General features: G+C 42.2%; 4 protein-coding genes across 10 annotated transcripts in view; 3 read left to right on the top strand and 1 right to left on the bottom strand.

Moving 5' to 3' along the window:
• Positions 1 to 7,175, top strand: LOC138130572 (endoplasmic reticulum transmembrane helix translocase). 3 transcript variants are annotated; one of them, XM_069047122.1, is made up of 9 exons: positions 1 to 368; positions 422 to 511; positions 3,399 to 5,784; positions 5,936 to 6,132; positions 6,187 to 6,326; positions 6,374 to 6,521; positions 6,572 to 6,715; positions 6,765 to 6,897; positions 6,984 to 7,175. In XM_069047122.1, exons 1-8 carry the CDS (start codon positions 108 to 110, stop codon positions 6,870 to 6,872), a joined length of 3,474 nt encoding a protein of 1,157 aa, XP_068903223.1. In that variant the 5' UTR covers positions 1 to 107; the 3' UTR covers positions 6,873 to 6,897; positions 6,984 to 7,175. The 3 variants fall into 3 exon arrangements, with proteins under 3 accessions (XP_068903223.1, XP_068903222.1, XP_068903221.1); XM_069047121.1 differs by having other exon boundaries at positions 6,987 to 7,175; XM_069047120.1 differs by having other exon boundaries at positions 6,765 to 7,175.
• The window catches only part of hdm (hold'em), a 24,100-nt gene continuing 9,124 nt past the window's right edge, over positions 6,930 to 21,905 (bottom strand). Inside the window, exons 2-8 of the mRNA XM_069047133.1 lie at positions 8,643 to 8,920; positions 8,360 to 8,587; positions 8,154 to 8,313; positions 7,882 to 8,102; positions 7,672 to 7,831; positions 7,428 to 7,620; positions 6,930 to 7,379 (exon numbers count right to left, since the gene is read on the bottom strand). Of these exons, the coding sequence (XP_068903234.1) occupies positions 7,197 to 7,379; positions 7,428 to 7,620; positions 7,672 to 7,831; positions 7,882 to 8,102; positions 8,154 to 8,313; positions 8,360 to 8,587; positions 8,643 to 8,919 (1,422 nt within the window). The 5' untranslated portion in view covers position 8,920 and the 3' untranslated portion in view covers positions 6,930 to 7,196. The remainder of the gene's footprint in view (positions 7,380 to 7,427; positions 7,621 to 7,671; positions 7,832 to 7,881; positions 8,103 to 8,153; positions 8,314 to 8,359; positions 8,588 to 8,642; positions 8,921 to 21,905) is intronic.
• On the top strand, positions 13,506 to 15,810 carry Alg9 (alpha-1,2-mannosyltransferase Alg9). The gene is made up of 7 exons (XM_069047130.1): positions 13,506 to 13,678; positions 13,726 to 13,874; positions 13,925 to 14,117; positions 14,166 to 14,365; positions 14,414 to 14,691; positions 14,743 to 15,073; positions 15,124 to 15,810. The coding sequence occupies exons 1-7, from the start codon at positions 13,572 to 13,574 to the stop codon at positions 15,660 to 15,662; spliced, it is 1,797 nt and encodes a 598-aa protein (XP_068903231.1). The 5' UTR covers positions 13,506 to 13,571; the 3' UTR covers positions 15,663 to 15,810.
• Ythdf (YTH domain-containing family protein) overlaps positions 15,955 to 21,905 on the top strand; it is a 10,799-nt gene continuing 4,848 nt past the window's right edge. For 2 of the 5 annotated variants that reach the window (XM_069047123.1, XM_069047126.1), the window contains exons 1-7: positions 15,955 to 16,446; positions 16,573 to 16,597; positions 16,663 to 16,824; positions 17,303 to 17,428; positions 17,499 to 17,714; positions 20,111 to 20,535; positions 21,006 to 21,788. In XM_069047123.1, coding sequence (XP_068903224.1) covers positions 16,423 to 16,446; positions 16,573 to 16,597; positions 16,663 to 16,824; positions 17,303 to 17,428; positions 17,499 to 17,714; positions 20,111 to 20,535; positions 21,006 to 21,788 — 1,761 coding nt within the window. In that variant the 5' untranslated portion in view covers positions 15,955 to 16,422. The remainder of the gene's footprint in view (positions 16,447 to 16,572; positions 16,598 to 16,662; positions 16,825 to 17,302; positions 17,429 to 17,498; positions 17,715 to 20,110; positions 20,536 to 21,005; positions 21,789 to 21,905) is intronic. The other 3 variants (XM_069047127.1, XM_069047128.1, XM_069047129.1) reach the window with 3 other exon arrangements.

The following is a 21,905-nucleotide window of genomic DNA, read 5'->3' on the forward strand; positions in this document are numbered from 1 at the left end:
TGCCTCTAGCCAGTGTTGACAAAATCCTGCGTCCTGCCAAATCTGTCAAAAATTTCTCACATATGTGTCAGTCGGCCGAATCATCTTCAAAAAATTAATCGAAAACGATGAGTGTGACCACAAAACTGGATGATTTGGTCCAATCCGTCTCGTTGTACACTCAAAAAGGGACTTTGTTTCATTTGTACGTTTTACCGTTTATATTAATTTATACTGGATGGATTTACGTGTGGTGTGGTATATATGGGTTTTTGGAATACTACGAGGGGGGTTTCGTGGGTCTAGCCGCGATAGGTTGTGCACAAATTCTGTGTTGTTTAGCATGCTACTGGTCGGTCCACGTTAACTGCTTTTTTACATGTCGAAAGGTGACTCCTCTGAGATAAGGTTCGAAGACAACACTGTCAGTGATTCGTTTCAGGAAAGAGATCCTTCAAAGGCCACTGTGGTCAAAGTGGTGCCGACGGCCAACAACGGCTCGTCGGAGCTCGTCCGTCTCCAACACGGCAGAGTAAGTGACGATTTTAATTTATATTCATTAGAAAAACTAGATTTGTCTGGTTTGTGGTACACTTTATGTGGTTTTTTGCCGTAACGTACGCTTTTTTTCATTGATCACGCGGTATATTTCATAATATTTAAGCGATTTGTTTGACACGCCACGTTCATAAAATAATTATTTACATAACTTTTGTGTAAATATGACGCCCACAGGCCCCAGACGTTTTAATGCAAAAAATTTGCTTTTCCCAAAAAAATATTCATAATTTACATACTGCAGCTAACCGTCTTTTAAATTGTACAAGTTTATTTTTTATACTAGCATCTGTTTTTGTAATAAATATGAAAGTAAATTTCAGTTACATAAATACTGATCTAAAAACTGAAATTTATGTTGTTCTTATGTTTATGACAAATGAACATCGTTGTTGTGGTACTTAACATTAACTATCTTGAAATAAATTACTATTCCATTATGTTGTGTGTTTGAAAAGGGCTATAACGTTTACCAAAGTGCTTATTTGTTACTTCAAGATACTAATTGCTAATAACCATTTCAGTCCTAAGTGATTGAAAATACTGCATTAATAGTCATTTGTATCACAAGGCTAGAAAATGCTATTTTGCAAGTGCAAGCAAGGTTTGTGGAGCAGAGGCGCCAGCCGAGGCGGCACTAGTGCGAGCACTTGCAAAACATTTTCTAGCGGTGTAATACACAAAAATTTTTCGGCCGACAATTTATTTAAAGCAAAAAATAATAATTTTTGTTAAAAAATTACCGAATGGGGAATTTATTTTTCTTTCATTGGCAACATAAAGGATCCAAGAAGCGACAGTCACGACCAAAGTCAATCAAATATTCAAAACCGTCGTCGTCCTCTCTGTTATTACTAATACTATAAGACGTCGCTTGGTACCCCCTCGGCCTCTACTGCTATACACAGTGTATAGTTGCGATAAAGGATACAAATTTGCCCCACATTAATATTTTACACTTAAAAAATTGTACAAAAATTCCACATGACATTGACATTTTGTGCTGCCAACCTAAAATCTTTCATTAAAAATTCCTGTTTCGATTTTCTTGCCTAGGCAGGGAAATGCTAGTTTCCAGACGATTTAGACGAATGAAACATCAGTGTTTTTAGACGGAGGCCGAAAAAATCTAATTTTTGTCTGAGCTATTCTCGTGTCAAAAATGGATTACTCCCTAGGATTTATGGATATTCGTTACTATAGTCGACTCAAGTTGCAAAAAACCACTTGTCATTTGCAACAGCATTTTTTCAATATTTTTGAACCAAATAAAGGCACAAAGGGACCTGAAAATCATAGTTTGGATTGAATATTTTCCATATAAGTACAGTTTTAAAGTAATTTCAAACGACTAATGCCATAAAATTGCTGTTGCAAATCCAAATTGGTTTTTTGCAACTTGAGTCAACTTTAGGTTGCCATAAATTTGGTTAGGTTGGAGGCTATGTGGTTTCTGGTGACAAACAAAAGATATCCCAAAAATGTAAGACAGCAAATTAATTGTAACAGTTGCAAATGACTAATTTCTTGCTAAGTAATAGATGATTTTTCGTTTCACAATCAATTTTGGTTACTGGCGGCATATTTATTTGGATTTAATCTCTCAATTCAAAGTAACCAACCTTAGGCATTCAAAATAACTTTTGAAAATTCTAGTTACACACAACATGAAAAACGTTATTTCCCTAAAAGTTCGAATTCTAGGGAGTAATCCATTTTTGACACGAGAATAGATAGATCCAACAATAACATGAAACAAATGCCAACAACACTTTAGTAGCACTCTGTTTATAACGTTTTTTTATTTTAAAAATTTCTTCAAATAAAAAAAAATTCAGGACAAACAATGAACAAGGTTTGCTGCAACTCAATCGAGTATTTAATTCACTATCGATCGTTGTTTGCTACAAATTTCCGGTAAAATTAATTAATTATGTAACATTTTAGTACAATGCTGATTGTCTAATAGGAAGTTGCAATATTTAAGTGACAATTAATTAATTAGCGTTTTAATAATTGACGAATCAAGTTGCTTGTGTTCAATTCTATAAATAAAGTGGGTTTAACGTTCATCAAAATGTACCTGGTGATTAATAAAACTCTAATTATTCATGAATAGAAAATTGTTTTTGAAATGAATGTTTGTCGGCGACAAAGTATGTAATACAATTTTTTAATCAAATATTTTCCCAGAGATAATCGTCCACTTTTCTGTTATTGATTTTTATAACTTATTAAGAGTTACGAGAGTGTATAAAAAATTGTAGCATTTTATTTTATAAATATATATTATTCTGCATCTTTTTTTTATTTTTTTACATAAATTAAAAATGGAGATACGTAACAAGTGTTCAATTGAAATGTTCATCAAGTTGCCTTTGACTTTATTTTTTAAAAGACAACAAGATCGTAAATTAAGTTGGTTAGACAAAGATAGCGACTAAGATCAAAGCCAATTTGATGAACTTTTCAATTGAACACGTGTTATTTCCTCTGAAAGTCATAGCCATAGCAACTTGCATTTTTTTCAGCGACACTCTGAATTCTGTTAATAAAAATAATATTTCAAAGAAATAGAATAAAAAAAGTAATCAACCTCTATTGGAGAGTATAAATGTGTTGTTTTTAAAGTGACTCACGATCAACATGTCATGTTGTTATTTTGGTAAAATTAAAATTAAGTTCAAGTTCAAGTTTATTTAAAATTTTCTGTAAGAGGCAAAAAACTCAAATGTCTTCTGGGGTCTTCGATGGAAATAGAATTTTGGTTAAACATTGACGGAATTGTGAAAACAAAAAGGCGACTGTGACAATAAAGAAAAATTTTCAAATTTTGGAGGAGATTGTTTTAATTTTTCTAGGACGGAAAGTCTGACACGTGGTTCATCTTCCAAAAAACCAAGTACTTATGGGACTCCGAGAAGAAAACCTTCCGCGGCCTCGAATTTCCCATCCACAAGCAATACTCAGAGTACATGTCATGGAAAGGCTACCAAGAAGAAGAAGACATCCAACAGGCCGAACAGCTCTACCACAAGAACCACCTCGACATGGTCGTCCCGGAATTCATGGAACTGTTCAAGGAAAGAGCCACCGCTCCGTTCTTCGTGTTCCAAGTGTTCTGCGTCGGCTTGTGGTGCCTGGACAAGTACTGGTACTACTCGATCTTCACCCTTGTCATGCTGGTGATGTTCGAGTGCACCTTGGTGCAACAACAACTGCGAAACATGGCCGAAATCAGGAAAATGGGAAACAAGCCGTACTGCATCCTAGTGTACAGGAACAGGAAGTGGAGGTCGATACCGACCGACGAGCTCATCCCCGGAGACGTGATCTCCATAACGCGGTCGCAGAAAGATAATTTGGTACCTTGCGACGTGCTGCTGTTGAGAGGCTCGTGCATCGTCGACGAAAGCATGCTTACGGGCGAGTCGGTGCCCCAGATGAAAGAGGCGATCGAAAACTTCGAGATGAGCAAAGAGCTCGATCCGGACGCCGACGGTAAACTTCACGTCCTCTTCGGGGGTACGAAAGTGGTGCAGCACACTCCACCCACCAAGGCCACGACCGGATTGCGGCCCCAAGACAACGGCTGCGTCGCTTACGTCCTCCGTACGGGTTTTAACACCTCCCAAGGCAAACTCTTGCGCACGATTTTGTTCGGGGTGAAGAGGGTCACCGCCAACAACAAAGAGACCTTCGGGTTCATCATGTTCTTGTTGATATTCGCAATCGCCGCGGCGGCGTACGTGTGGAACAAGGGCTGCGAGGATCCCAACAGAAACCGCTACAAGCTGTTCCTGGAGTGTACGCTGATCTTGACGTCCGTCATCCCGCCGGAACTGCCAATTGAACTGTCACTGGCGGTGAACACGTCCCTCTTGGCGCTGTCCAAGCTGGGGGTTTTCTGCACCGAACCCTTCCGTATCCCGTTCGCCGGCAAAGTAGACATCTGCTGTTTCGACAAGACCGGGACTTTGACCAGCGACAATTTGGTCGTCGAGGGGATAGCCTTGGCCAAGAAGGACTCAACGGTGACTCCGATCGGTGAAGTACCGACAGAGTCTGTCCAAGTTTTGGCCACGTGTCACTCGCTGGTCCAACTGGACGACGGCATGGTCGGGGATCCCCTCGAGAAAGCCACCCTGACCGCCATCGACTGGAACTTGACCAAAGCGGACGCGGTCATACCGAAGCGGGGGAAGTCCCCAGGTTTGAAAGTGTTCCACAGGTACCACTTCTCGTCGGCTTTGAAACGTATGTCGGTGATCGCCGGGTACAACCCGATGGGTTCCACCGAGACTGTTTACATCGCGACTGTCAAAGGCGCCCCCGAAACCTTGAGGGGAATGTTTTCCGACGTCTCGGAAAAATACGACGAGGTCTACCTGGAACTGTCGAGACGAGGCGCTCGAGTCCTCGCCTTAGGTTGGAAAGAAATCGGCAAGTTGAACACCCAAGAACTGAGAGAACAAACCAGAGAAACCGTGGAGAAAGATCTGAAATTCGCGGGATTCGTCATAATCTCCTGCCCCTTGAAAACCGACTCCAAGAACGTCATCAAAGAGCTGCAGAACGCCTCCCACTGCGTCGTCATGATCACAGGCGACAACCCCTTGACCGCATGTCACGTGGCCAAAGAATTGAAAATCACCACCAAGACCACCTTGAACCTGACCGAGAATCCCGACGAGTGGGTCTGGGAGTCGATCGACCAGAGCGAGCACTTGCCCCTGGAGTACGACTACAAGACCCTGATAAAGAAGTACGACCTGTGCATAACGGGAGACGCCCTCACCTACTTGAGACAACACTTCGGCGCCTTCCTCAACTTGATCCTGCCCCACATCAAGGTGTTCGCCCGGTTCGCGCCAAAACAGAAGGAGTTCGTCGTCGTTCAGATGAAGAGTCTCGGGTACACGGCTCTGATGTGCGGCGACGGCACCAACGACGTCGGCGCGTTGAAACACGCCGACGTGGGGGTGGCCATCTTGGCCAACGCTCCGGAGAAGAGCGCCGACGTCAGGGAGTTCAGGGAGAAGATCGAAAAGGAGAAGGAGAAGAAGCTGAAGGAGATGCAGGCGGTCAAAAATAAGAGCAACCACGTGAGGGCCGCCGATCAGAGGGAGAAGCTGCAGGCGAACTTGAACAGGATGATGAAGGAGTTGGAGGAGACGCAGATCGTCAAGCTGGGAGACGCGAGCATAGCTTCACCGTTCACCAGCAAACTATCTTCGATCATGTGCAGTGAGTAAACAAAATGCATTATTGGTTGATAGATTTATCTAGAAAAAAGTTAAATGCGAAGCGTACTAGTCGTTGTACGACTCAACTTTTTACTTACTTCACGATTCCAAAATGTTTTTCGACAATTTTTTACACACCTTTTTATTTTTAGTCTGTCATATTATCAAGCAAGGTCGGTGCACCCTGGTTACGACACTCCAAATGTTCAAGATCTTGGCGTTGAACGCCCTCATCTTGGCGTACACCCAGTCGGTGCTGTACTTGGATGGGATCAAATTGAGAGACATGCAAGCGACGCTGCAGGGCCTTCTCTTGGCAGCGTGCTTCTTATTCATATCAAGGTCAAAGGTACTCGCTTGTGCCCTCAAAGCGCAAATATAAAGTCTAATCGACGAATTACAGCCGCTGAAAACCTTATCGAAGCAGCGACCTCTACCCAACATATTTAATTTGTACACGATCGCGACTGTACTTCTTCAATTTGCCGTACACTTCCTCTGTTTGATTTTTCTCGTGCAACAAGCGAAACTCAGGTCCCCAATGTAAGTTGTGTAAGTCGTTTTTGTGCTCGTCTGATTGTGTGATTTAGGGATGAAAAACAATCGAATTCCACCGACCCGTTTACAGAGCTGACCGAAGAGGAAGAAGACGAGTTGTTCGAGCCGAACATTGTAAATAGTACGGTGTACATTATATCGATGGCGCTGCAGATAGCCACCTTTGCCATTAACTACAGAGTAAGAATCGGGAGAGTTGCGGTGAGATTTAACAGTTTTCGAAATTTCAGGGCAACCCGTACATGGAGAGTCTGAAACAGAACAAGGCGTTGCTTTACAGCGTTTTGGGATCGGGCGGCACCGTCCTCGCTTTAACTTTGGGAATCGTACCTGAGTTAGCCGCGCAGTTCGAGATCATCGATTTTCCACCAGATGTGAGTTTCTCCCGGCGAAAATCCTCCCTTCTGACCGAATTTGTTACAGTTTCGAATCATCCTGTTGCAAGTGTTGTTCGCAGACTTCTTCTTTTCGTACCTCGTCGACAGAACATGCCTTTGGGTGTGCGGCGAAGGCAAAATGAAAGTATCTTAATAAAAAGACTATTTATAGGCGAATGGTAAAACAATTGTGTATTATAATTGACTAGTATTTTAATTGTTGTAATTTTTTTTATTTTGTTAAATCATTTATCATTCCAATCAGAAGTTTAAGAGAATTTGTTGGGAAACATGGATCGCTTTATTTTACTTAACTAATCAAACTGAAACGTGGATTAGATCTCGAAGAGCACCAATCAAATATTTTTCTAGAGGCGTGATCAGTCTTTCTTGTCCACACTGCATTTAAAACAAACTAAATGTACGAATGAACGAGTAAATAAAGTCGTGCAGTTCATTTGTTGTGTTTACTTGCGGCTCAGCAGATCGGAATTCGTTGCGCCATTTCGATGGGGTCGGCTTTCGAACAGCTTATAATGGAGACCACGGGCCTGCGGGTGTTCAGCACCGACACCATGATCCTGACGGCACATCTTTCCATCAGAAACTTCCATTTTAACGCGCATTTTTCCTCGTCGCTCATTCTCATGAACTGCTGCACCTAGAATTGCGCTCGGTCATGCAGGAAACCAGCGTCCGGGTGACTTACAGTGCAGTTGAGTACTTGTTCGGCAGAGGCCCCCGATAGTCTGCAGTTGACGAGGGTTCCGGTGTGGTCGGATAAATTCACTCTTATGTCAAAAGAGATGTCTAAGTCGGGAGAACCTATCCCAAAAGATGCCGGACAGTCTGAGTTCTGGCAAGTTGACGACGAGTTTTTCACCCAAGTTTTACAGTTAGAACTGAAATTAAGACAGTTATTGGGTTTTTCAATTTTTTCGGCAACTACTTACCACTTAACGCTTGTGGTGGGCAACAGTCCATCCAAATCCAGCTGACTGACGAAGACAAACATCAAGGCAGTTAACTGTCTATCGGCGGTGTTTTCTTCCATAAAACTCTTAATTTTGCTGTAGACTTGTTGCACGCACATCACGTTCTGGATGGATTCAGCTGAAAATTATCTTCGATTTAATGGAACGATAAAAATGAGTAAATCTCACGATCAGGTAAAGTAGTGATGAACTGGTTCAATATATCCGTAGTCTCAATGGGGGCAGTTTTGGCATAATTTGCCAGAGCCAGAGCCTCCTGTCCGATTGGATTTTCGGTAACAATCGAGCGATTGGTCAGAGAGGCCGAATAAGCCTTTAGAAAATTTGACCACTCCACTCGCGCCTCCGTGATGAAGAGAATCGTGGTGCGCGGTTTCCAGTTACCAGCCCTACATCAAAACTCTGCAGAAAACTTCCCACGATTCACGATAAGCAACTACCTTGTTATCACATCAGTATCCCAAATTGTTAGCTTCAACCCAGGACTGGTGTGGTCAAAAAGGAGAACTTCGCGCACTTGGGCGTCTTGTCCGGTCCTTGTGTTGACGTTTCGAATGGTACCGATACTTCTCACGGCCCCCAAAATATCGATGAAACGTTCTAAACGATCAACAATAAAAGTCGACGAAGTAATCGAAAAACTCACCCTTCATGTTGGCGCCCTCGTTGTGGATGTCGCGAATCGGCACGAACCCCGCTAGAGGTTTAGTGGGAATACTGAGCAACTTCATCAGAGAGAAGGTGTCTCCGCTGTGGGGCACAATTTCGGAGTACTCGTTCAGGGTGAGAGAGTAGGGTGACGTCACCACGGGTCTGTATTGCTCCCCAGCATCGTTGAACTTACGAATGTTGATCCTGGGGTTTCTTATTTCGACTGAATTCGATACGGATCAAGATTGGTTCTGTAAAACGAGCGCAAAATTGCTCACCTACGTCTCCGGTGTAGAATTTGTCGCTAGCCGCGCAAACCTCGTCGCTGCCGCCCCAGTAAGTCACATTGATGTAGTCTCGGGGCGAGTCTCTCAAAGTGAAGTTCCAAACAGCCCTAAACTGTGAGCTTTCCTTGTTCTTGTCGGCAAATTTGCGGGGTCTCTGCTTGCCGATCATTAAAGCCACGACGAGGATATTGTCCATGTCCGGCATCAAATCTTTTATCGCCACTCTTTGCAAGCCGGTAGTGTTAGAAGATGAACCGCAAGAATCCATTCTTCGGACGTAATGCAATGTTTTTCAACAATTAAAACACAATATAAGATGGTGGAGAATCAACAACGATTGTTACTATTTTGTTTTTACTATGCCAACTATGTTATTGGGAAAGATCGATTAACGAAAGAACACTGATAAAACTGAAATACTTATTATGTATGGCATATTTTAATACTAGTTTTGCGATGTTTTTGGTACATGCAAGATTGCAAGATGTTTTAAATCTAACATTTGAAAAGTGCAATTTTAATTTAAAGTTGGGATTGCACGGTCACGTGATTAATGTCAAACATTGACAATTCGTCTGATGCTTAAAATGCAATAAAGTTTTTCCAATAAATGTCGTGTTATTATTTGAAAATGAAGACATTGTAGCCGTTCATCTTTTCTTTATTTTTTCAGAGTGTCTCGACCCTTTTAACAATTAAACTTGCATTGTCTGCATTGTGAGTTGCATAATTACAGCTGTCGAAACCAGGGGGGTGAAACTGGTATTGGTAAAATGGCAGCGTAAAAAGTGTGGGTGCCACCGGCGGAGCGTGGAGCGAGGGGGGAAATTTTGAATAGACCGCGCAGGCAAATGTCATTCTTGTCATCTTGTGAGTTTGCGAATTAGCACCTGCGACATTCCCGCGCATTCTTGTGTGGTTATGGTTTGGTGAGCACGCTTGGCAAATTTTTCGACGCCAAGTTAATAATTTTTTTTTTTAAATTTAATTTCAGATTTGACTCGTTTCTGCAGGGCCGTGGAGCAAGGAATGGTGTATAGATCCACACATCATTATTTAAGATAAGTAGAAAGTTTTTATTTTAATCTTTGATTTGTCTTTGGTCCTTGCATACATCAGTCATGGAAGTTGTTGGCCGAAAGAAGTATTCTTGTAAATATCCAGGATGTAACAACTGGTATTACGTTAATGTTTCTGCAGGCTTTGTCAACAAGCACTTCTTCACATTTCCCAAAGATGCTCACCAAAACCAACTTTGGAAGGATGCTTGTGAAATAGATGAGGTTCAAAACGTTGAACACTGGAAAATTTGTGAGGATCATTTTGAGGCTAGTAGTTTTGTGAATGAGAGAAAGGAGCGTTTAAACACGGGTTCTGTACCAAAACTCTATGAACATTCTGCAAATGGAAATTTTGTACTTTTGGAAGAGCTTCCTTTTTCTGAGAGTGTAATGCAAGATGAAACATCTGTAGAATGTTCATGTCATCAAGCTACAACATCGACCGCGGTTTGCAAATGTTTCGACCAAAAACCTTCCTCACATTCTCAAGATTGTGAAATAATGGGCATTTCCAGTGTTGATCTTCAAGATCATAATTATTGTAGAACAGGTGAGAGTGAAGTTTTGACAAACACGGGTAAATTCGCGTTTTTGGAGGGCAACAGCAAGGACAGTATTTTGAGTAAAATTGGTTTGAGACAGAAAGAATTAACACCTAGAAAATCAACGATGTACAAAGCACATCGCAATGTTAAGTCAAGGCTTGTTAAACTTTCAAAATTATTAGAAAAGGAGAGGAGTAAAGTAACAATTTTGCAAAACTTATACAATGAAGGGAAGTTTGAATTTATTGATGAAAATGTAAATTTTGTTACTAAAGAATTTATCAATTCTCAACTTCGAAATGCTAATGTCAAACCAACGGCACGCAGATGGACTGAGCAGGATAAAGCCTTTGCTTTATCTTTGTATAAAAGAAGTCCACGATTGTATAGGTATTTGCAAGTTTATTTTCAATTACCCTCGTCCAGATCTCTCAAGGCAATTTTGGCTAAAATTCCGTTTGACACTGGTGTCAATAGCGTAATTTTGGAACATCTGCGGAGTCAAATCAGTAAAATGAATCAAGCCGATAGTAATTGTACGTTATTATTTGATGAAATTTCACTTTGCCAAGGCTTTCACTATGAGCGTGTACAGCAATATTTAAGTGGGTTTGAAGATATTGGTCATTTAGGACGAACAAACAAGGCAGCCAACCATGCACTTGTTTTTATGGTTCGAGGAGTCAGGAAGCAATGGAAACAAGTAATTGCCTATTATTTCACTTCGAAAACTATTCAAACGGCCAATTTGAAGTTCCTTATCAAAGAAATAATTTCACAGCTTCAAGGTATCGGATTAAACGTATTGGCCACTGTTTGTGATCAAGGGCCAACGAATTGCGCTGCCTTGAGGGAACTTTGTGATCAGCGTCATCCCCGCCAAAGTTCCTATTATTTCTTTGTTAAGGACAAGCCAATTGTGACCATTTTCGATGTTCCTCATCTCTTAAAGAATACGCGGAATGCATTGTTGAAATGTAAAATCCAATTTGCTCCTCACAAATGGGCCAGATTCCACCACATTGAGTCTGTCTTTAATTTTGACCAGCAAAAAACTTTCAAATCTTTGCCTAAATTAAAACAACCTCATTTTAATCTCAAAAACGATTCCTACATGAAAATGAAGGTGAAGGTTGCTGCAGCCCAACTCAGCAGCTCCATGGCTAGTGCTATGGAAACGTTGACCACCTTGGGTGTACTGCCTGCCGAGGCCATTTTCACAGCGGAATTTGTTCAGAAAGTTGACGATTTGTTCGATTCATTGAATAGTGGAAATAGTAAGCCGGTTGACCATAAACGCTTTAGATGTGCTTTGTCGCGAAATTCACCTCATTTGGACTTTTGGAAAAAATTATTGACAGAGTTGAACAACTGGAAACTAATTGATTTGGACACGGATGCCGATCTTTCGAATCGGTATTCGTTTGTCCGCGGTTGGCAGACAACGATCCGATCAATTATTTTTCTGTGGGATACACTCAAAGATGGGAATGGTTTTGATTATTTGAATCTACGTTCATTTAATCAAGATCCATTGGAGAATCTATTTTCCAGCATCCGTCAACATGGCGCAGCTAACACCAACCCTACTTGTCACCAGTTTACAGCAGCCTTAAAAACTGTTGTAGTTAACAGCTTGGCTTCACCAAAAGGTGTTGACAGAAACTGTGAAGACGACAATTGCACGCCGTTGGATGATTTGGTCACTTTGTTGAAATTTTCAGGAGATACTTCGACGGAGACGCAGGAGCAATTGTCGCAGACGGAAGTGTCAGTGGATTTCATCTCCCCAGAATTTGAGGATCTTCCTGTTGAAGATACTCAAGGTCTTGCGTATGTTGCAGGCTGGGTGTTGAAAAATATTGACACTCCTGATTGTGATAATTGCCGGAATATTTTATTTTCCAAAGCTGCAACTCCACGTCATCTCCTGACTACTTTTAAAGAAGTGGACAACTCTCAGAGGCTGACATATGCTAGTGACCATGTAATGGGATTTGTTCAAAATATACACCACTGTTTATATGAATTTCTTGATAAGTGTGGTTTTCAGAGAAATCTGGAAAACACTTTCAAAAGTTCATTTAAACAAAAGGTCGATTTTGGGCAAATACATTGCGTGGAACACAACTGTTTTAATTTAATTTTAGATAAGTGTACCACTTTTCTAATTTATAAATATTGCAGGGACAAAGACAAGTTTTCCGCGGTATCTGAGGGCCACCAAAGAAAAATGAAGAGACTGAAAAAATAGTGCTGTGATTTGTGTGATTCGTTAGCCTTGTTTTATTATATCAATTATAGACTGTATTTTTTTGTTGGGTTTATAGAATTTTATCTTGTTTTGTTTTTTACTTTTTCATGAATGCTATTTTGTTTTCTATTTGTTTTTGTTGAATTTTTAGAATTTTATCTTGTTTTGTTGAATTTTTAGAATTATATCTTGTTTTATTTTTTTCTTGTTTGTTTTGTCGATTTGCGGTTTTGTAGTATTTTTGTTTTTATATTTTGGATGAACTTACAAGTTCACGCTTCAGCCTGCTGAAGTCGGAACTTGTTCGAATGCATAACATCGGCCGAGCCTGTTAACAGGTAAATGGTATCCGGCGCTTCACGCTGCGATAGTGCACCCGTAGCGGGAACAAGTCTATTATTATTGTTATAAACAATTCACAAAATGTCGAGTGTTGTAATCCAAGATGAAAAATTTGTAGAATGTTCATATTATCAGGCTACAACATCGACTGCGGTTTGCAAATGTTTTCATCAAAAACCTTCCTCACATTCTCAAGACAGTGAAATTTCTAGATTTGTTTTTTACTTTTTTCAAGTGAATAATATTTTGTTTGTTGAATTTTTACATTTTTTTCTTGTTTTTAGCTTTTAATGTTTTTGTAGGATTTACAAATTTTATCTTGTTAAATTTTTTTCTTATTTGTGTCATTTTTTCGTTCAATATATAGTTAATAAATATATTTGTATTTAATTTTATTTTCCTGCTATTAAAATTGTTAAGATTTTAAAGTGAAAAAGTATATTTGGTTTTTAAACCAAATTTACTTTTTTCACTTTAATATCTTGACAACTAAAAAAACTTATACCTTAAAAAGGGAGCATTATAAAGACGGTTGCGTTCAAATTTTTCCCGCGGTCATTTAGTTTGCCACTGGACTACCAGGATCGCTGTATTTTGTGTTGCCAACCTTTAACATAGGGAAATCAGTTCTTATATTGGGTGTTCTGTGGTCGAAACTGTCAAATGGAGCGATAGCACCGATAAAAACAATCCCGTGTTTTGTGTAAATCTGAGGCTAATGGTGCGAAGTCAGCCCTCGTTCAGGTTGCGACAGAATGCCTCTCAACAACCACGGAAGGATTCGCGCAAGGACTCTCACAAGAAGGCCTCGAAACCTCCTCCCAGGTAAAAGTGAGGTTACATCTGCCACCCCATTGTGCATGTTTTTGTAGTAAGAATGAAAACAGCGGCGGCCTCGTCTACCCCGGAGGCGACACGGCCTTCAAAGCTTTGCTTTCGGCGAGATTCTGTGCGGCGATTTGGTCGCACATCTCGGACTGCGACGAGACGTACAACTATTGGGAACCGATGCACTACCTAGGTCAGTACTCGCCACCCCCGCGACTCCGCACCTAAACATTGAGTTTGTAGTTTTCGGAAAGGGGCTACAAACCTGGGAGTACAGTCCACAGTTTGCGTTGCGATCCTACACCTACTTGATGTGCCATGCAGCTCCTGCTTTCATTTACCACAAACTACTCCAACCAAACCCTTTGTTGATGTTCTATTTCATCAGGTGTTTGTTGGGCTTGGTTTGCGCCCTAACGGAAGTCTACTTTTACAAGTGAGTTGGAAGCAAAGTCGAGATTTCGCGAATTAATCGATTGTGCAGGGCTGTGTGTCGAGAATTTGGGGTGCACATAGGAAGAGTGTGTTTGTCGTTTCAAATTTTCTCGGCGGGGATGTTTGTCTCGAGCACCGCATTTTTACCGAGCAGTTTCGCCATGTACACTTTCGCCGCTGCGTGCGCAGCGTGGTGGCAGCAGCGGTACCCGCTGGCGATTTTTTTCATCGCTTTGGGTTCCCTTCTAGGTAAAACTGTTCACAGAGTGAAGCAACAACGACAGATTATGTTCGCAGGTTGGCCTTTTGCCGCCCTCTTGGGCATTCCCGTCGCCTACGATATGGTTGTGCGGCGAAAATTGTACGTCGATTTCGTAGCTTGGTCCATCATCGCCGGGTCGGTGGTGTTGTTGCCGATGATTTTAATCGACTCGTTTCAATTCGGCCGTGTCACGATAGCCCCGCTCAACATCGTACTGTACAACGTATTCGGGGGCGCCGGTCCCAACCTGTACGGGACCGAACCCTTCTCGTTTTACCTTTTCAACGGATTCGTCAATTTTAACTTTATTTGGGTAAATCAAGCCACCCAAAAGTACCCCAAATTAACTATTTTTTCTCAACAGGTGTTGGCTCTCTTGAGTCCTTTGGCGATCCTCCTGGGTCATTTCTTTTTACCGATGAAAAACAAAAGCACTCTGTACCTCCCTTATTGGTTGTCCGTGAGTCCCCTGTTCCTGTGGTTGGCCGTGTTTATGTTGCAACCTCACAAAGAGGAAAGATTTTTGTTCCCCGTCTACCCCATGATTTGCCTCTGTGGCGCCATAACTGTTGACATCGCTCAAAAATTGTGTTTCCGCATCTGGAACGTGATAAAGACGGTACCGCACGGTACCCACTATTTAGACATCACCATGTTCATCATGATTTCAACGATCGCGGTGACCGGAGCGATGAGTGAGTGATTAACGTCAAAATCTAATTAAATTGTATCAATTTGTTTTTAGATTTGTCCCGAATTTTCGCCCTCTACAGAAACTACCACGCCCCCCTAGACTTGCTCATCGAATTAAATCGATACCCGGCAGAGAACAACGTCCCAGAAAGAACGATAATTAACGTCTGCTTGGGCAAGGAGTGGCACAGATATCCGTCGTCGTTCTTTTTGCCCAACAAGAACTGGAACGTGCGCTTTATCCAGTCGGAATTCAAAGGTTTGTTACCGGCGCCGTACTCGTCCGGCAGCAACGCCACCTACGTCATACACGACCACTTCAACGACCAAAACAAAGAAGAGGCGAGTGTGTATTTCAATCTGAACAGATGTCACTTTCTCTTGGACTTGGAACTCGACAGGGAGACCGAACTGGAGCCTAACTATGCCAAAATGAAAGATCGATGGAAAGCGATCAAAAGCTACAAGTTTTTGGATGCGGAAAAGTCAAATCGATTTTTTAGAGCTTTCTATATACCCTATTTCACTGATAAATATGTACATTACGGTAACTTCAGTCTTTTGCAATCGACAAAGCTAAGGATAAAGTAGCGTAGCAATAATGATTTTTGTACGTCAAGAAATACAAGAACGTATTTTTACATGTCGAGGTTTGGGTCAAAGTGAACGTCTTTTTTGTGATATGGTGTGATTTTATATCGTTTTGTGTCCAATAAAGCTCCGAGGAGGATAACTTGCAGTACAAGTGTGATTATTTAGCTTTGGCGATAAAGTTAATGTCCGTGTAGGCAACCACCAATACAGTTTCGCGATAGATCAGATGTAGACTGTACACTAGAAGCACTGAAGTACATGTTTGTTGTTAATTCGAAGTCGGAATTTTTTTTTCGAGAGGTGAAGATTGTTTGGTTATTATTATTAGTGAGGTAGATTGTTTTGAATCGTGTCGATTTTGTAGAGTTGATGAGATGGTGATTGTGTTTTGTAATAAAGGAGAATAAGCGTGGAGAATGTCGGTGGTGTTGTGTAATTTGTTTTTGTTTGTTTTTAATTTGGGGGTGTGTTCGGTGTGGGCGTTTTGAAAATTGGCGGGTTGTCGTTTTGGCGCGTGGCCGCGAGCGCCTCCTAACCGCCATTGGCTGCGCGTAGCGATGCGCAGTAATCGCGGTTACTAAGCGCCATTGTTGGACGGATTGACTATTTTCTATAAATACCTCTGAAAAAGAACTAATAATAAACATTAATCGAGAGTTTTTAGTGTAAGTGGCTAAGAATCGGAAAATTAGTGCAATAGTGTCGGTTATTTTTGTTTGACTTTAAAGTGTGAAAAACAATAGAAAAAGACTAGTCAATGTCAGCAGGCGTGTCAGATCAGGTAAAAATCAAAATAGCATTTTGACAGTTTCCCGAGATAATCCACCACCAAATCCCCAATAAAATTCCTCGTCGATCACGGCAATTAATCGTAAAATTTCTCTTTCATGTGCCGGTTATGTCACAGCGGATGAAAGGACAGGGAAATCAAGGTAAGTGTGTGGTTATTTCCGCCGAGTCGGAGACCGAAATGCGAACCGAAAATGGGCATTTGCAGTGTCCAATGGCCCTAAAGAACAGCTAGGAGCGGGTGAAGGCGCTAGCGGCTCGGAGGAATTCGAACCATGGAGGTCCCAGCAGCAGAATTCGGCCGCTCACACAGCCTATCCATCAGTCCCCATTTCAAGTGCGACAGATTTGTACAATATGAGCACGGCAGGTACAACTGAAAACAATAAACGATCCACTCTTGAGCCTCGAAGCTACTTTCAACTCTGCAGAGTTTGAGTAACAGCTGAAGTATTCATTGCCGTCTGTTTTTCCCTTGCGCGTCGCGCGGTTGCAGCAATTGAACACCGCAACGTCTGCACGAATCGCCGCAAATGTTGTGGTGGTTTCAGTGCACTGCAACGCTGATAAAAGTACGTGACTGCAGTGGACGCGGTAAAAAGCGCGAATCACGCTTGATTTAGCGTCGACACGGTCCACTTCAGACGGGAGAACCTCGCGCAAATTTGGATTGCAGGTACCTGTAATTTAAAATTTGCGAAAAAAACATTGAGGTTATGTTCGCGTCGCGAAAAAGTGAAAAACGGAACGATGTTTGTACGTTTTAAAAGTGAGTCGTTGCCAGTCGTGCACATTCTTGTCAGCCCGCCCCCTCTCCCGACCCCCCATAATCCCTGTTTGTTTTTAAGGATACTACGGGAGCGGAGGGACTTACCCATATCAAGCGTACGGTGTAGGGGACGGCACATGGTCGAACGGGACGGATCCGATGACGTTTCTGAGCGGTTACCCCCACGATTCCTACTCGATGGACGGTTAGTTCACGTGCACCGATTATCCCTTGTGTTTTCATGTTTTTTTTTTTCCTCTTCTCCCAATGTGAAGGAATGTTCGGTCCGTCGACGACTTTTTCCACTCCGACGGCGTTCGGCCAACCATCGTCTTTCAACTACTTCCACAGCAACGGCGATTACAGCACGTGGGGAAGTCAGTTAGGTGGCCAACGCAAGTACGAAGACTACTACAGGGATCCGTCAAACATGTACACCCAGGCCATGCCCGATTCGATAAAAAGCGTCGAACAGGCCATGCAAATTCTAGGTAAGGAACGGGACATCCCGTGGGGTTGTTTCGAACGTGGTCGGCCTCACGTCTGTCGAACTTGACAGCGTAATTAAGGAAGAAACGCATCAATCGTCGAGCTTATCTGGCGTCTTCCTTTTAAATGCCTCCGGTGGGGCTACGTTATCGATTGATCAATCATTAAAAAAAGCGACAAAACAATCGAACATTCGACAGTCGCCACGTTAATCCAGCTCAATGCGATGTGGCCAATAGGAAGCGAGCGAATTGGTTAACACTAGTAACGAAATTATTTACATTTTTTGAACGATTCATGTACCCAAATTGAATGGAAAATGCTAATGAATTTGTATCTAAGAGAGTTGGTAAGAATTAGACATTTGACATCTATCTGTCGTAAACGTCACTTTTGATATTTCGGCTCTCCACGAAGCTATCGGGTGTTTTTTTTTAAATTTCACCTCGTAGTAGGCGTGAAGAGTCGATGTGAACGCACCACTCTTGTAAAACGTCAGATTTAAACAGCTGATCGGTGATCCATAACCCGTATAGTGCATTCACAATCGACTCTTCAACGCCTACTATGAGGTGAAATTTAAAAAAACATCTTGGCGTATTAGCCTAATTCGTTCAATCTTTGCGTATCGAAAAAGAAATATAAATGACAGTAATAATAATTCAAATAAGAATGTAGCTAAGACAATGACTTTTGTTTTTCACAGTTAGTTTGGATGTCACTTTTATTTGGTCATGTGACACAAGATTTTATACATGTTTTCTCTGTTACGCTTTTTGGTGGTTTTCGCATAAATAAAACATTATTTTTTGGTAAATGGTGGGATGAAATGTTGAATAATTCGGCCTCACAAACGGGATTTTGCTTTTCTTCAGCTCTCTTGCTTGAAAAGATAAATCCATTTTGTTATGTAAGCACCACGTTCAGAATTTTATGAGGCCGTTGACAAATCAAGTTCCTTGGAAATTCTATTATTATCTGAAAATGACAGCATTGTACTAATTGGAACACATTATTTCGTAGAAATTGGCTAATTTTGGAACGTAATTGTTCTTAATAGGTTGTTGTTTCTTATTTCAAGTTGATTGTGTTTTGAGAATAAATCCATTCTTAAATTAAATGAAAGCACAATTCATAATCTTCACATTTTTCATTTGTAATCCTGGGTCACAGATTTTAGTAACGCGAAAATGCGGTCGCAATAAATTGTTTCAAAAATTGTCAAATTTTTATTTGTGATTGAAGCGTCATCTGTGTAAGACAAGTGATGTGCCTTCTTCAATTCAAAATATAACAATTTTAATAAATAATAATTGGGATAATAAAACTTATTGTGAAAGGGGCTAACTAAATATGTAAATTCACAATCAGAAGGAGAAGAGAAATGCTGAATGAAGTCTTTCATATCTTACTGAAAATGTGTTGGATTTTAGCCAACTAATCTAAAAAATTGTGATTATTTTCCACATATCGCGGTTGCAATAATTTTTATTAGCGTTAAAAAATGACGTGCATATTCTTCTTTGCAAGTTTTAGCGTTTCATAATAGTTATTTATGCAACAAGTGAGTAAAGTAATACTTTTTTTACGAGAAGGAAAATTTGCCGCTCGAGCGAAGTGAGTGCGCAAATCCGCCGAGTAAAAAAAGATACATTACTAAACGAGTTGCATACAAAATTTTTTATAAACGCAAACGAATGAAAAAAACTTGCATTTTTTTTGACGGACGTTAAAAAAAAAGTTTGGAATGGGAATGAAGAATTTTTAATCGCGATGTTTGACTTTTTACCAACATTACCTGTTACAAGGATCAAGTTTTGTAATCTCTTCTTTTATTATTTTTTGCGGATTTTAGAGCATGATTACATAATTTTTAAAATTCTCGTAGCTTTCTATTTCTGTCAAAATTGATTTCGTTCGTTTATCGGATCTGCAAATTTACTTTGTTGTCTGTAATATGTTTCATACAGAATTTGGAGATGCACCACACTGCAAGGTTTGTCCGAATTAGGAAGTGGTGTAGCACAGGGGATCAAAAAAAATGCCGCATCGGTCGCTCTCAATTTGTGATCGAGCGTTTCGGCGCCCCCACTGCTCCCCTTAATCGATTGATTTATATCGATCACATTCGAAATTTTAATGCGGCGCAGCTGTGTACGGACCCGTTCCCATTAAGCGATTATTTATGGCGGTTGCAATTAAAAAGTCACGATAAAAAAAGAACAATTCGACGGAGCGGGTACTGTCGTAATTAGAAGTTTTCGAAGCGCCGTCCCCCTAATTAATCACTAATTTGCGAACGTCCGCGCGTCTCAATACGACATTAATTAGCCGAGACGTGAGTATGTCGCCGAAACGGACGCGCCAATCTTCACGTTTCTTACTCGCCTTCTTTCAGACATAAAATCGTCGTCGGAATCGTCTAAGGAGCCCCTCGGCCAGGCGAAGAAGACGACCTGGGCGAGCATCGCCAGCCAACCGGCCAAACCCCAACTGACCGTACAAAACCAAGGACTGAAAAAGAAGGGTCCGGGGATGCCGCCCGGGCCGATAGTGCCCGGCAAACATAACATGGACATTGGCACGTGGGACACGAACAAGAGCACGCCGCCACAGTTGCCCATCGTGAACAACACGGCACCCAAGACCATAGCGCCGGCGATGAGCGTGCGGCCCGGCTGGACCGGTCCGCCGACGACGCGACCGGCACCTCCTAGCGCCCCACGACCCGGACCGCCCCAACATCCCATGCAGTCCTACCAGCCCCAGGCGATGATGCAGCCGCACATGCCGCCGCCGGTGAGCATGCCCAACATGCACACAGTAAGGAGAGTTTTATTAATTTGAACGGGCGAATTCTCCATCAAACACCAAAGTGAGGTTATGTTGACACTACTGATCTCTTCCTTCCGCGTTAATTTACTCGAAATTTCTCGAAAACTGTTACTTTCTTGCATCCATCCAAATTTATCGTCTCCCCTTTAATTTATTTTTTCATCACTGTATGATGTGGGGCCTTTGCTTCTGAAAAATGATCGATGTTGATCTTTCTGTTCTTGATTTCCACTCTTCAGATGTGCCCAATTTGTAAGAAGGTATTAATTCAAAGTGAGGTTATGTGTACACCATTACAAGTAGTAGTAAAAAGGGAAAAAAATGGATTGGAGATTCGTAAGATTATGCACTCGCTCACGTAAGACGTGTTTGTGCATTTCAGTTCGGAAAAAAATATGTATTTAATTAATTAAAACGTGTGGATGTTTTGCGAGTAAATGACGGTGGTTGTGGTGCAGGGCCTGATGCCGGCGCCGGGGGGCCCGATGCCGCTGATGGTGACGCCGCAGGCGCCGACCCACCCCGTGCTGGACGAGCTGCGAGGCAAGAACAACTACAACCCGAGCGAGTTCGACCTGACCGCCCCCAACGCCAGGTTCTTCGTGATAAAATCGTACTCGGAGGACGACATCCACAGGAGCATCAAGTACGAGATCTGGTGCAGCACCGAACACGGCAACAAGAGACTGGACCAGGCGTACCGCGAGCGCGAGGGCAACGGTGCCGTTTTTTTGTTCTTTTCAGTGAACGGTTCGGGACATTTCTGCGGTATGGCGCAGATGGTGTCGCCTGTGGACTACAACGCGAACAGCTCGGTGTGGTCGCAGGACAAGTGGAAGGGTCAGTTCAAAGTGCGCTGGATCTACGTTAAGGACGTTCCCAATGTGCAACTGCGCCATATCCGTTTAGAGAACAACGAGAACAAGCCGGTGACGAACTCGAGGGACACGCAGGAGGTACCGCACGCGAAAGGATTGCAAGTGTTGCGCATCATGCACTCGTACAGGCATTCGACGTCGATCTTCGACGATTTCGTGCACTACGAGAAGAGACAGGAGGAGGAGGACAGCAGGAAGCAGCCGCCCCACAAGGACAACCACGACGCCGGACACGGGAACAGGGATCACAGGGACAGGGGAGGAGAGCACAGAGGCGGAAGGAATCACGACAGGGATCAGGATAGGGATAATCATCGACAAGGGGGCCACCGCAGCAATGACCATCACGGGGGACATCATAAAGTAAGTGGGGGATTCAGTAATACTAAGGCAGGGATCACACTGATCAGCGACCATCACCGACCGTCCGAGACCGGTTATCAACGACCGTGTTTTGTTTTTGGTCGCTGCAGTCGTTGG

The sequence above is a fragment of the Tenebrio molitor genome, chromosome 5 (genome assembly GCF_963966145.1).
Source record: "Tenebrio molitor chromosome 5, icTenMoli1.1, whole genome shotgun sequence".
NCBI lineage: Eukaryota > Metazoa > Arthropoda > Insecta > Coleoptera > Tenebrionidae > Tenebrio > Tenebrio molitor.

What these genes read in the sequence shown, in the direction of transcription:
- LOC138130572 (XM_069047120.1), top strand. Translation starts at nt 108, where the DNA reads ATGAGTGTGACCACAAAACTGGATGATTTGGTCCAATCCGTCTCGTTG. An exon ending in GCGAAACTCAGGTCCCCAAT is followed by an intron (nt 6,327 to 6,373) that starts GTAAGTTGTGTA and finishes TGTGTGATTTAG; the next exon opens with GGATGAAAAACAATCGAATT. An exon ending in CCTTTGCCATTAACTACAGA is followed by an intron (nt 6,522 to 6,571) that starts GTAAGAATCGGG and finishes TCGAAATTTCAG; the next exon opens with GGCAACCCGTACATGGAGAG.
- Alg9 (XM_069047130.1), top strand. Translation starts at nt 13,572, where the DNA reads ATGGTGCGAAGTCAGCCCTCGTTCAGGTTGCGACAGAATGCCTCTCAA. An exon ending in CGCTTTGGGTTCCCTTCTAG is followed by an intron (nt 14,366 to 14,413) that starts GTAAAACTGTTC and finishes TTATGTTCGCAG; the next exon opens with GTTGGCCTTTTGCCGCCCTC. An exon ending in TCAATTTTAACTTTATTTGG is followed by an intron (nt 14,692 to 14,742) that starts GTAAATCAAGCC and finishes TTTTCTCAACAG; the next exon opens with GTGTTGGCTCTCTTGAGTCC.